General features: G+C 43.5%; 1 protein-coding gene across 1 annotated transcript in view; it reads right to left on the bottom strand.

Annotated features, from left to right (window-relative positions):
• Positions 1-12,321: 12,321 nt before the first annotated feature.
• The window catches only part of VWF (von Willebrand factor), a 117,642-nt gene continuing 116,507 nt past the window's right edge, over positions 12,322-13,456 (bottom strand). Inside the window, exon 52 of the mRNA XM_006084318.3 lies at positions 12,322-12,640. Coding sequence (XP_006084380.1) covers positions 12,452-12,640 — 189 coding nt within the window. The 3' untranslated portion in view covers positions 12,322-12,451. The remainder of the gene's footprint in view (positions 12,641-13,456) is intronic.

The raw sequence follows: 13,456 nt of genomic DNA on the forward strand, positions 1-13,456 counted from the left end.
TGTTTCACAGAAAATGTGTGTCGGAGTAATCATTCCTAAGTTGCTCGAGGTCTGCCGCTCAGCCCTGGCAGTGACATGCTTTTTGTTGTATTTGGTCGTTAAAATTGTCCTCCCTTTTGCTTCTAACCAGCTCTCCTCAATTCTATACCAATCCCCGCTCTGTTAGCATGCAGCGTTCATGAGTTATAATAACATTAAAGAATTATAAGCAGGGAAGCAACATGATTAGAATTACATTAGAAAGATCACTCTGGCTATAGTGAAGATAAATGGGGTGTCAGGATAAGGATGGATGGATGGATGGATGGATGGATGGATGGATGGACCTCAACTTCTTTGCTGCTATAGGTGACCCTTCATAAAACTTTTATTTCACTTGTAACCAAAAACCTCCACGGTCCTGAGGCTTACAAACAATGTGGCATTCAAAGACTTCCATATCTGGCTCTTATATATCTCTGCTGCCTTATCTGTCCATCAGATAAGAACATTCAAGTTTGGTCAAACCTATGTCCAAGATGATCCTCACTCTGTGCCTTTGCTCAGGCAGTCATCCCTGCTTGGAATGCTCTCTCCACTTGTCTAAGTCTCATCCAGATAAAGTCTTACTCATACACTGAACCTTCCCTAACCACTTAAGGAAGTCCTCAAAATGTTCAGAAAATTTGCCTGTTATGTCTTTGTATTCCTAGTATAGGACTCTGGATGCAACAGAGGCTCAGCAAAAGTTTGGAGGTAATGATGCAGGGAATTGGAGACTCCTTTATTATAAGTGAATTTTGAACAGAGTGGCTTCCCCTCTGAACTGAACACAAACCTTCCCTAATTATAACAGCAGCTAAACAACCCTAACTACTAACATCCTGCATGTGCTGGGCACTGTTCTAAGAACTTTACGCGTATCAACTCATTTAATCTTCAGGATAACCCTATCAGATAAGTAATATTGTTATCCCATTTTACTGATGAGGAAACTGAGGCATAGAGTAGTTAGACAACTTTCCTAAAGTCATCAGCTAGTAAGTGGCATACTCACAGTCCACACTTTTAACCACTAAGCTTACCTGTGCTCAGGAAGAGGAACAACCAAGAAAACAAACTTGATAAATCTGGACTTCCTGACTAGGCACTTTTAACATCCCTCATCCTTTAAAAGGGCCTTTTAATAAATAGCATTTACAGTCAATGCTCAGACCCAAAATCCTAAAAGTAAAGACCAAGGACAAGAAAAGAATAAGAAATTCATTTCAGGAAGCACTTTTCTCAATGACAAAATCCACAGATTGGAACTTGGATGAGTTGCCCAAATGAAACCTACTCGTTGGCAGCCCATCCTACACTGTGTTTTGAAGTGTGGCTGATAAGATTAAAGTATAAATGGTCCTACCACAATGTCTTCACCTGCTTCTCTAACTCATACTAGTCAGATATCACTTGCATTTCAAAAAATGAATATTAAGAAAAAGAAGCAACTGAATCTGTTAGCTAACTACTGTCACACCAGTTTACTATTCATTCATTCATAAAAAAACCATTTAATAAGTATTTATCACATTCCTTCCCTGCCTTGTCCTGGGTGCTGAAAACATGAAGATCTCCAAGCCTACTTGGGAAGATAAGTGTGTAACTCTGTAACTTTAATACAGTAAAAAAAAAATGTGGATATGCCATGCCAAACTTATTTTTGTAGGCCTCTATGACAGAGACAACTACCTGCTTACCAAAATCCATGTTCTCTTCTTCTTCTTCCTGAACACACAGCTGGACCTTATTACCTAATCTCCATGGCCACGAGGCTGAATTCCAGCCAGAGGAATGTAAACTGAGTGATACGTGCTACTTCCAGGCCTGCTTCATATCATAGTAAAATTCCCGTGCATGTTCCTGCATGCTCCTACGTGGTCTTTTCCCCTTTAGATCACTGGAATGGCAACTCTCAGGGCCACCTTCGAAGTCATAGTTGAAGTTGGCTGAAGATCCATTACTCTGGGTCCCTGAAAAGCTACATGGAAAAGAGCTGCCTCGCCAACTTGTTTACCCATCCAAGATGCTTACTTTAGAAAGAAGTGAACTGTTATGTGTTTTACTCATTATGTATTTTTCAGTCTATTTGTTAGAGCAGCTAGCTGAGCAATATCCTAACTAATATAGTACCTTTCACAATAAACGTAGATAATACATAACTCCACCTACAAGTGCAATAAGTCAGCCAACTGAGGTACCACCCACGTCAAATACTCATATGTCAGAGCCTTGCTCAACAGAGCCTTTCCAAAACTTCTCCCAACCTCACAGATTTAACAAACTCTCATAGTTTTTGTACACCACAGGTGGGTAGAGATACTCAAAAGTAGGGACTGGATATCATCTTTGACCCTTACAGCAGCCTGGCACATAGTAGGTGCGCAGTGAAAGAGTAAATTATAAAATGAAATGCTGAAAGATGAGCAGAGAGGGATTTCTGGGCAAAGTCATCTCTTCTACATTTTGTGGTATAGAATTCTGGAGCGTTGATTGTGTTGAGTTTAAGTATTTTTGAGCAATAACAAAGTTGTTTTTAAAGAAAAGTTTTGGCCTTGACTGCAGGCAGTCCCATAGTCAAACTCTCTCTCAAGACAAGAACCAAGATTGGGATCATAACTTCCTGTTGAAAACAAGTAAATAAAACAATTTCTTTCTTTTCTAAATCATGAATATTACTTTTGACTCTAATAGTTCTGGCCCTTGTCAATGACCTACATCTGAAACCGTTTGCTAACAAAATATTTCTTGATGAAAAGCTTGCTGACAAGAACTTCTGCTTTCAGTAATAATAAAATAACTGGTACTTGGGTAAACATTCTTCCAAAAACAAATATAAAACAGGACAAATATATGAGTCAACCATTTTCAGGCATTGAACATCCATCACACAGAAAAGCAATCCCTGAGGGAAGAAAAACTCACCAGTGTAACCTCATCAGAACAAGTTATTGACTGGAGTTCATGGAGCTGGAATCCAAATAAAGCAAGGAGGGCCCACTGAACCAAAGAAACAGAGATCAAGGTTTGAAGCAGCTAAAATGGCTAGAAATTATGGGGTTCAGTGCAAGAGGGAAGGAATCTGTGTGAAGGAAGGTTCCCAGATGCAGAGGGTAAGATAAGTGAGGCTTACTAGAGAGGCTGCTACACTGAGATAGGAAGAAAAATGCTAGAGGTCAAACAGGACTGGGAGATGTTGAAGTTCCATCCTAGTCAGAGTAGCAAGACCTCGTTAACATACATGTCCCAACACTCCAGGCATCCAGCTGAGACACCAGGATCTCATTTTAAGAGTAAGAACCACACACTAGAGAAAAGTTTATTTTAGACTATCTTTAAAAAATCTTAAGGGCATGTCTTGAAAAAAATCAATAGGGGAGACAGTGTGGAGAGGGTGAATCTTACCAAGTTACAGAATCTTGGAATATAACTTGGAATTTCCATAAATATACCCTAAAAAAGTAGCAACCAAACCAAAATAAGATCAGCCAGTAACTGAACTGCCAGCTAGAAAAAAATTAATTTTTGACCCTCCTGAGTGGAAGACAATGTTGTATCACGCACAATGTCCATTTGACCATCACCATTTACTACATATGCAAAGAGACAAGAATAAGTGACCCATGAAAGAGACAAAGCAAGCAATAAAAATTTATATCAGCCCTCTGGCCTTTTTCACTTAGTCCAAAGGGACCAGGAGCCAATTTACCCTACCCACATCCACATGGAAGATTCACACCCAGGTTGTCCTCCCAGGATAAGGTCGCTGAAGCTGCTGGGTTGGACCTGTTCATGCACACAGACAGAGCTGGTGCTGGATCTGGCCTTGTCAAGGGGGCAGGCATTTGTTCTCATCACTCCTTCCCAGTCCCACTGTTTATGTGTCTAAAATAAAAAGGATTTGATCACACACACACAGATCTCAACGAAGCCCAAAAATGTTAAAGCAGCCACCATAAATATGTTCTAATAGTAAAGATAAGTACATGCTTAATGAGTGTAGAGAAACAGAAACTACAAACATAAACAAAAACAAGTGTAACTGCTGATTTCAAAACTTACCACAAAGCCCCTGTGGTACTGACATAAGGATAGCCATATAGACCAATCAATAGAACTGGGATTCCAGAAATAAGCCCTTGAATCTCAACAAGGGTAGCAAGAAGTGAGGAAAGAAATGGGAAATGGTACTGGGACAACTGGATATCCACATGCAAAAGAATGAAGTTAGACCCTTTCCTCACACCATACATAAAATTAACTTTTCCAAAATGGATTATAAACCTAAATGCAATAGCTAAAACTGTAAAATTATTAGAAGACAAGGAGTAAAGCTTCATAACCTTGGGTTGGGCAATGATTTCTTAGCTATAATACTAAAATCATAAATAATAATAAAAAAACACAAATTGGCCTTTATCAAAATTCAAAAGACACCATTAATAGAGTGAATATACAGAATAGGAGAAAATACTCCTAAGTCATATACAAGATAAGGGACTTGTATCCAGAATATATAAAGAAATTTTAACCCAGCCGTTGTGGCTCAGTGGTTGAGCGTCGACCTATGAACCAGGAGGTCATGGTTTGATTCCCGGTCAGGGCACATGCCAGGGTTGCAGGCTCAATCCCCATGGGGGACGTGCAGGAGGCAGCTGATCAGTGATTCTCATCATTGATGTTTCTCTCTCTCCCTTTCTCTCTCTCTCTCCCTCCCTTCCTCTCCCTTCTTTCCCTTCCACTCTCTCTTTTTAAAAAATTAATGAAAAAAATATCCTCGGATAAGGATTTTCTTTTTAAAGAGCAATAACAAGTGTCAGTGAAAATGTGGAGAAATTAGAATCCTCATATATTGCTGGAAGGAATGTAAAATGGTACAGAAATTTAAAAAATAGTCTGGCAGTTCCTGAAAAAGTTAAACACAGAGTTTCCATATGATTCAGCCATTCCATTTCTAAGTATATACCCAAGAGAAATAAAAACCTTGTACTTGAACGGTATTTATAATAGCAAAAAGTGAAAATTCAAATGATAAACAAATGTGGTATATCCACACAAGGGAGTATTATTCAACTATAAAAAGAAATGAAGAACATATACATGTTATAATATGGCTAAACATTGAAAACATTATTCTAAGTGAAAGAACCCAGACACAAACACCATTTATATAAAGTGTCCAGGATAGGCAAATCCATGGAAACAGAAAGTAGCTTAACGTTTGCCAGGAGTTAGAGGGGGGAAGGTGAATGACTGCCAGTGAGTACAAGGTTTCTTTGGGGGATGATGAAAGTGTTCTAAAATTAGAGAGTGGTTGTACAACTCTGTAAATATACTAAAAATCACTGAACTGTACACTTTTAAAGGGTGAATTTTATGGGTGTGATTATATCTCAATAAATCTGTTATTTTTTTAATGAAATTCCTAGAACTGAAAATTACAATAACTAAAAAGGAAAAATTCATTGAATGAGCTTAACAGCAACTGGAGAAGGCAGATAAAGGATCAATGAAGTAAAAGATAGGTGAATAGAAATTATCTAATCTAGAGAATAGAGAACTAAAGATTTAAAAAATAATTAACAGAGCCTCAGGAACCAATGGGACAATGTCAAACAGTCTAACATATATGTAATTGGTATTCCAGAAATAGAAGAGAATGAAAATAGAGCAGGAAAATAATGGGAGAAACAGTGGCTGAAATCATCCCCAAGTTTGATAAAATACATTAACTTCCAGATTCAAGAAGGTCAGCAAAATTGAGCAAGAAAAAATACAAAGAAAATTCACAGCTAGATACATACAGAATAGTTTCACTGCTCAAAACCAAAAATAAAATCTTGAAAGCTACCAGATTAAAATGGTATTATACATGGACAAAAGAATGAATATAATAAAAATATGAATTAAGATTGACCTCATCAGAAAATAAAGACCAAAAAATTGACACCTAGAATGCTAAAAGGATAAAAATAACTATCAACCCATTATTCTGCATCCATCCAATGAAATTATCATTCAAAAATGAGAGTGAAATAAAGACATTTTTCACCAAAACGGAAGCTGAGAGAATCTGGTAGCAGCAGAACACTGCAAGAAATGCCAAAGGGCATTCTTCGAGCTAAAGAGAAATGATAACAGGGAAATTTCAATAAGAACTGATCCTGATGGGAGTGTTTTGTATCCCTTTCTCACATAGGGGAGGAAAAAGAGAGGGAGCCAATGTTTGAAAGGACTATTAGCCATTGAGTTTCCTATATGCTGCAAGCCACTACTTCTCAAATTAGAGGTTTAACTCATTAATTGGTTATCTAATGGTTTGCAAACAGCATTTTAAAAAATATAATAGGGTAGAGTGAACCAGAAAAGAATACAACAGAAAAACCCTTTTAAAACAAAATCAGATACAGTATATAATAAATGCCCATGTGACAAATAATATGCTTTCTAAAAACCTACTAATAAAACTATAGCTCATTATGTTGGGCAATGTCTTACATAAATACCACAAATATCACTGTGACATTCTTCTTAAAACTTAATGTTGATTAACTAGTCTCCTTTTATTAGACAATGAGATCCATGTAACTTATTGTCTCTTCTCTGACCTGCCTGTCAGGGAGCTCATAGATAAATTTTTACTCCATTACAGTACCTATTCTTAGTCTAGGTCTTGTGATATAATAATATGCTCCCAATCCTTCATTATTTGACAATTGTTCATTTTTCCTTGTTTTAAGTTTTATTACATCTGAGTTTTCCCTTCTTACAAAATGTTTGATGACTAATAATAAATAAAAATATTTATCTAATATAGTCAAAAATCATAATGGATTAAAAAAGCAATTAGGGAAAATAATAATTACCAAAATATTGAAAACAGGTAATTTTTTTATTTTATGTATTTGTATTTAATTTTCCTCACCATGAATGTGTATTTTTATTTTTTGTAAAGCTAATTTTAATTTGCTTATGAATAACAGGCATCAGAAAAAGTGGGATTTATTCTTTTGTCAGTGAGCAAGCCCGAAGATTTATGGTAGTGTGCTTTATTCTCATGTTTGCTAAATAGAAAGAGGATCTGACACCAGCTACCTGGGCACTGCCATCCTTGAGCAATTTCAGCAGAAGTTAACTTAGATAGTTGCCAGCCAGAGAGAAATAAATTATTTTCTTAAAGTTTCTGGAGGAATTGCGAGGTTGTCAGTAGGAGCCAAAGAAAGACTTCTAGTACATCTTAAAATACCAGAAGGGTGGACAGGGCTAATTGCATTGCTGTGATCCAAACAAGTCCATGCTTGACTCCACCTCTTCCTTTCTATATCCATCAATAGTGCACGCGGCTGCTAAAGCGTTATCATCTTAGAGTACCAAGAATGGAGAACATCTAGATAGGCAGGTGTGTGCCTTTCTTGAGCACAGTATTGGGCATTCAGGCAGACTCCTTAGAGAAAAGGATAGACAAGCTCCACTTTAGACCCCAATGCCTCTGGCCCTCCAGCCTTACCCCACAATGGAAGTTGGCAGAGAAGGTACGCATGGAAACTGGACCAGAACCTGAGGTTGGTGTTTGGAACCCGCCATACCACTTACACAGCCTCTTCAATCAGCCAGCAAAGTGGCACAGGTTGCCACATAGAGGCAATTCAGAGAGTATAGAAAGTTGCTGGAAAGGGCCATATTGGGTCCTTGGCTCCCAAAATGATGGGCGCATGGCAAGACACAGTGTGAGGAGCAAATGGGCACTCCCGTCAGCAGCTGGGAAGGGGAACAGACAGCTGGGCAAGAGCTCTGATGTCTGGTTCTAAGAACACAGTCCAGGCAAGTAGAAGAACACAGGGTATCACAGTCCTCTGGGAGGCCTCAACCTTGTCTAAGATTTTTTTCCCTCCACCTGCCACTTGCCTTTGATTTAGAACTAACTTTGCTCAATGGGACCTCTGTCCTGGACCAGGGTCTGCGTGGTTCCTGGAGGTATCTCTCCATACCTGTCACAAAGGACAATGAGTGGCACCACCTTCCAGTCCCTTCAGCTTACTGTTCATGCCAACAGAATGGGCACCTCCCCACTTTGCGCCTTTCTCAAGAACCACCAGAAACAAGGCACTCAACAAAATCCCTGTCCAGGCCAGATCATTCCTGCCCTCTCACACCTGTCTGCTCAGGATAATTTGGGAGGCGAGGCAGATAATGTCCTCCTCCCCCAAACTCCATCTCAATTTGCTTTACTTCTAAGAAAAACCACCAGGAAAGAAGTGCCTGGGTTTCCCTGCACCCCGAGTTGCAAATGCCCTTCCTGAGGGCAGGTTGGTTAAGGGCTGGAGGAGACTTCCTGAAACTGGAGGGGCACGCCAGGGATGCCGAAGTCAAAATTGTTCGGGGTGAATCCTAACCTCTGTCCTCCGCACTGTTTCTGAATTAAACTCTGCGAGTTGGTTGCCTACTCTCAACACTTAACATCCAACAACTTGTAACAAGGACAGGCAAACTCGCTGAGGTAGGAATCGGTAGTCCATCACCCAAAAAGCCCCTGTTCCAGTCCTCTGCCTCTTGTCCTACATTTTCTCTCCTCCATAGAACTTGCTCGAAGGGGAAAGGGATCAGCTCCCCTCACCACCCTCTCTCCAGGTTCACTTGAGGTCACCGATGCAGAAGGGCAGGCGTTAGGATGCGTCTCCTTCACCCCAGCCCCTCTCCCTCCTACAGCTTGCCCAGGACCTGGGTCCCCAGCAGGGAAGACTCACCTTGCAGCCCAGGGGTGGCCATGGTGCTGGCACACAGGACGCCGAACGCGGACTGCCCCGCTGCTGCACTCGCGGCTGGACAGGCTTATTCCGCTGGAGGCTAATTCCATCTCGGCTCAGCTGGGTCTGGACGTGCCCGCCCCTTGCCTGTTGCCGCCTGCTCCTCCCCAATCCCTCCCCAGGCCACCGGGCAGGCGCCACCGGAGGCAGAGCGGGGTCTCCCGCTGAGCCCTGAGCGCAGGAGCGCCCGCAGTGCCACGTGGGGAAGAGCGCTCATCCGCGGTAGGGTGGCGTTTGGGACACCTGGTTAATGGAGCTGAGGGGCGAGACAGTAAGTGCTGCCCGCGCTCCTCGGCCAGGGGGAGGTGCCTCATAACCTGGGCTGGGTGTGAATATTCAGCCGGATTATCTGCTGAACCGTCTGGTTGATTAGTTTCCAATCCCACCCGCAAAGCCTCCTTCCTGCAGCCCAGTCCTGGGAAATGCCCGGGGTGAGGTGGGGCTGGGCGCTTCCCTGCACACCTTCCTTCACTCGATCCACCACCCGCTGTCCCCACCTTTTTCTTGGCTAAAAGGAGCAGGAGTCAAGGACTAGGTACACAAGGGACAGGTAGGACAGGAAGAGGGACTGCAGGTTGTAGAAGAGCTTCCCCATGAGGCCCTGGGACAGGGTTGAGGAGGGAACCTGTGGAAGCCCGGACCCAAAGAACTAGAGGACTGCCATCTCTCTGGAACAGTTAGGCACCTGGCCATGGGCAAAGGGTTGAAGAAAAGGCTTCAGAAAGTCTGTTTTGGATGATGGAATCTACAATTCCAAGATGCCTTGGAGCTAAACAAGTTCCTTTATACATAGGGCCCAGAAAATGAAATAGTAGGATGTTGAAATCAAGTGTGCTATTTATGACCATGACCTTTCAATGTGAAGAATGTTATCTCCCCACTCTATATGAGGAGCCTGTAGCAGTAAAGGGGAGCAGACCACGCAGCATGAGCCAGGGGCAGAGCAGAGGGAAAACCAGAAGATTTAGGTCCCCATCCTGGGCTTTATTCTGCTCACTAGGAGTAACCATGGCTCATGTTTATTATACAGGACTTCCTCTTCCTCAGGCACCCTTTAACCCACAGTAGTAACTATTTCCTTCCAACGACAATTCTATGAGGTAATTACTGCTAGTATACCCATCTTGTGGATGAGAGACTGAGGTGTAAAAAAAAAGAATCAAGCAACTTACCTGTAAGGGTATGTGAGATCCCAAAGTAGGCAGCCTGCTCCAGAGTCTGTGCTCAAAACACTTTGCCATTCAGCTTCTTTCTCTCCCAGACAATGCCCCCTCCCCACTCGCTTCCAGGGACCTTCTCCATGTTTTTTCAACACCAAGACAAGTGGGAAACTTTCCACCATCGTTCCTTTATCCATTCTCTTTCTTCTCTCCCTCCAGCACTTTCTTACCCCCTAGTCTCTGTACACTCCCTCCTTGACACTCCCCCTAAGACTCTGACTTGGAGGGACTGTCTCCTCTGGTCTGAGGATGAGCAAAAAAGTCCCTGCGACCAGAGGCAGACCCTCCCCTTGGGAGAGAGACTTGCAGAGTAAGAGAGGTTGTGCAACACCCCCACTACCTCCATCAGTTTCCCTTTCTGCATCCTTTCTACCCTGCTCCCTTTTTTTCTTAAATCAAAACATGCAGCCTTTCTGATTCAGTTTATTTTTTTTTTACTTGATCATGAATTGTCATATCAGTTAGTAGGAGGAGAAATTCAGGCCATGACGGGTCAGGAAGTTGGAAAATGACACCTTATGCTAAAGAGGCAGCCTCTCTGCTGAGTCTGTCTGTAGAGGCCGATGCCTCCAATAACACCTCATCCCCAGGTGCAGTGTTAGGCGATCAGTCAGGAGAGAGACAGGCGATGCCTTGCACTGGATCTGGTTTCCTAAAGAGACCTTAGAGGCTGCTCAGCGTTGGAGGCAGGATGATGAATGGAGAGATGACAACCTTTGAATTATTGAACAGTTATATAAAACTTCTATCCATTCTTCCTTCCCTCTACCCTACTAAACTCCCCCACTAAACCTATTTAACACAATCTGTGCCATTTGCTTGTAGTGTATAGTCCCTTGAGGTTGGTCCCCAGAAGTAATGGAAATGGTTGAGACCTAGAAATGCAGCAGTCCCTGGTTCCCACGATAGCAAGGGCTGAATCTGTAAGTAGCAGGATGGGGTGGCTCTGGTGGACCGCCCTGGAGTTCTGGCCTACGGGTCAAGGCACCTGAGTTCTGAACTGGCCCGGCCACCCAGCAGCTGTGTGACCTTCGGCAAGTCACTGCAGTTCTTCTAGCTGCTTTCATCCTCAGTAAAAGGGTAGAGGAGAGGCAGCGGGTTAGATGATGTCTAAATCCTTTCCAGCTCCATCATTCTTTCAATGAGTTGAGTCTCTCTTGGGTTAAAAGGATCTGGAAGGAAGATCAATTCTCCATCGAGTTCCTGTCGCAAATCTAGACCTTCCCTTTGTTCTCAGGGAGAAAATACTCACCAGATTCCATCATCTTGCCAGCATATACATGTACACTTTTCTCATACATTTTAAGGAAAGACCATATCACTTAGGGATCTGGGACTGGTGAAGTTCGGTGTTATCTGCACCTCTTTTCCTTCCAAGAGGGTGCCTGAAGCAGGCAGAGCTTTGGCATCCAGTATGCGGCCTGAAAGAAGCCCAGCTCCTCACCCCTCAGAACAAGGAAAATGCCCTGTGCTCTGACACTGGTGGTAGAGACACTTCCCCTTTTGAGCCTTGATGTCCCTATTTTTATTCTTGTCCCTTCTCATATTATTATAGAGTGATTACAGTTATCCCAGACTTTCCAGTTTATTTTATCCTTCCAACCCTACAAGTAAGACTCACATTCCTGTTTTCCAGATGAGGAAACTACATCTGAGAACCACTAACGGGCTTAGTTGAAGCCACACTGAAGAGTAGGGGCCTTATGTGGAAACCAGGTCTGCCCCCAAGTCTGGTGCTCACCACCCATGGTGACCTGATGGTGACATGTTCTAGTACCTGCCAGCACCCCATCTGCAACCCCCTCAGTCTCAGCACCTCTTCCTTCCACAGGTGCCACAGAGGAGACACAGGAACTTAGCTCAGGGCTGAGAGAAACCCTTGCACACCTGGCCATACCTCTTCTCTAGAATGCCAGCCATGCTGGCGATAGCCATGTCTATCTTAGCAGGAGTGTGGCTCCAGGGCCCACCCCTCTGCCCTGCTCAAAGCCCCTGAATTCAGAGACTGGAGAACTCAGTGTTCCTGAGCAAATCCCTTTTACTTCAAGCCATTGGGCTGAGTGTCTGAGGAGGCCCGCCCCACACTCTCCTCTCCTCTCTGCACTGCATGGAGGCAAGGACACCACTTTTTTCCAGTTTGGCAGTGCCTCCCACAGACTCTGGGGCTGCAGTGTTTTCAGGTGGAACTTGAGTTTCCTCCTTCAGAACCATCTCTGAACTCGCCCAGCCTACAGTTGTCAGATCGCCTGGGAGGACACAGTGAACCATTGCATTAGCCTTTTGCAAGATGAGAGATTGGCCTTTATTGTGGGCCCGGGAGGGCATGAGAGCAGAGGATACAGAGGACCGGGCAGCACTCTGGCAGGTTGGCAAGGCAGGCGGCATTGGGTGCCCATGGCAGGGGCCTCACTTGCTGCACTTCCTGGGGGAGCACCTGCACTGCATGGCATTGAGGACCTCATGGTAGACGATGGAGCCGTTGGTGCAGCGCAGGGGCACCTGCATGGGCTCTGTCCGCGTCGGGGAGCAGCAGGAGCACTGGTCCTGCACATCCTCCGTTTCGATGGAGTATAGTGCTTTGCTGGCACATTTACCCTGAAGTGGGACAGAGAGGGACAGGGCATGGTGATGGTGGAGAAGCCGGGAGTATGCAGAACTTAGAGGCAGCCTGCTTCCCCTACCTGCCCTCCTCCAAGTAAGGCAGGCCTGGCCTCCCCCAGGAAACCCAGGACAGTGGGGCAATTTGTAAAGGTAGGTCTCAGGGAAGTCTGAAATGCCTTCTGTCCTTATGGTGCCATCACACCCAGATCCCTCTAGCTCAGTGGTTCTCAACCTGTGGGTCGCGACCCCTTTGGGGGTGGAACGACCCTTTCACAGGGGTCGCCTAAGACCATCAGAAAACACATATATAATTACATATTGTTTTTGTGATTACACTATGCTTTAATTATGTTCAATTTGTAATAATGAAATTGGGGGTCACCACAACATGAGGAACTGTATTAAAGGGTCGCGGCATTAGGAAGGTTGAGAACCACTGCTCTAGCTGCAATTTTTATGCATGTTTAATACAACACCCCCACCCCCACTTCCATAAATAACTCTCCGTTCTCTTTGAAGGACTTGTTGAATCTTCCCTCTGGGGTCAAAGTTCCCAGTTACTTCAATAAAACATTTGATTTCACATAAAATGCTTCCAATTCTACCCAGCCAGCATGGCTCAGTAGTTGAGCATCGACCTATTAACCAGGAGGTCACGGTTCAATTCCCAGTCAGGGCACATGTCCAGGTTGTGGGCTCCATCCCCAGTAGGGGTGTGCAGGAGGTAGCCAATCAATGATTATCTCTCACCATTGATGTTTCTATTTCTCTTTCCTTCTCCCTTCCTCTCTGAAATTAATACAAAATATA

This window comes from Myotis lucifugus, unplaced genomic scaffold (genome assembly GCF_000147115.1).
Source record: "Myotis lucifugus unplaced genomic scaffold, Myoluc2.0 scaffold_10, whole genome shotgun sequence".
Taxonomy (NCBI): domain Eukaryota; kingdom Metazoa; phylum Chordata; class Mammalia; order Chiroptera; family Vespertilionidae; genus Myotis; species Myotis lucifugus.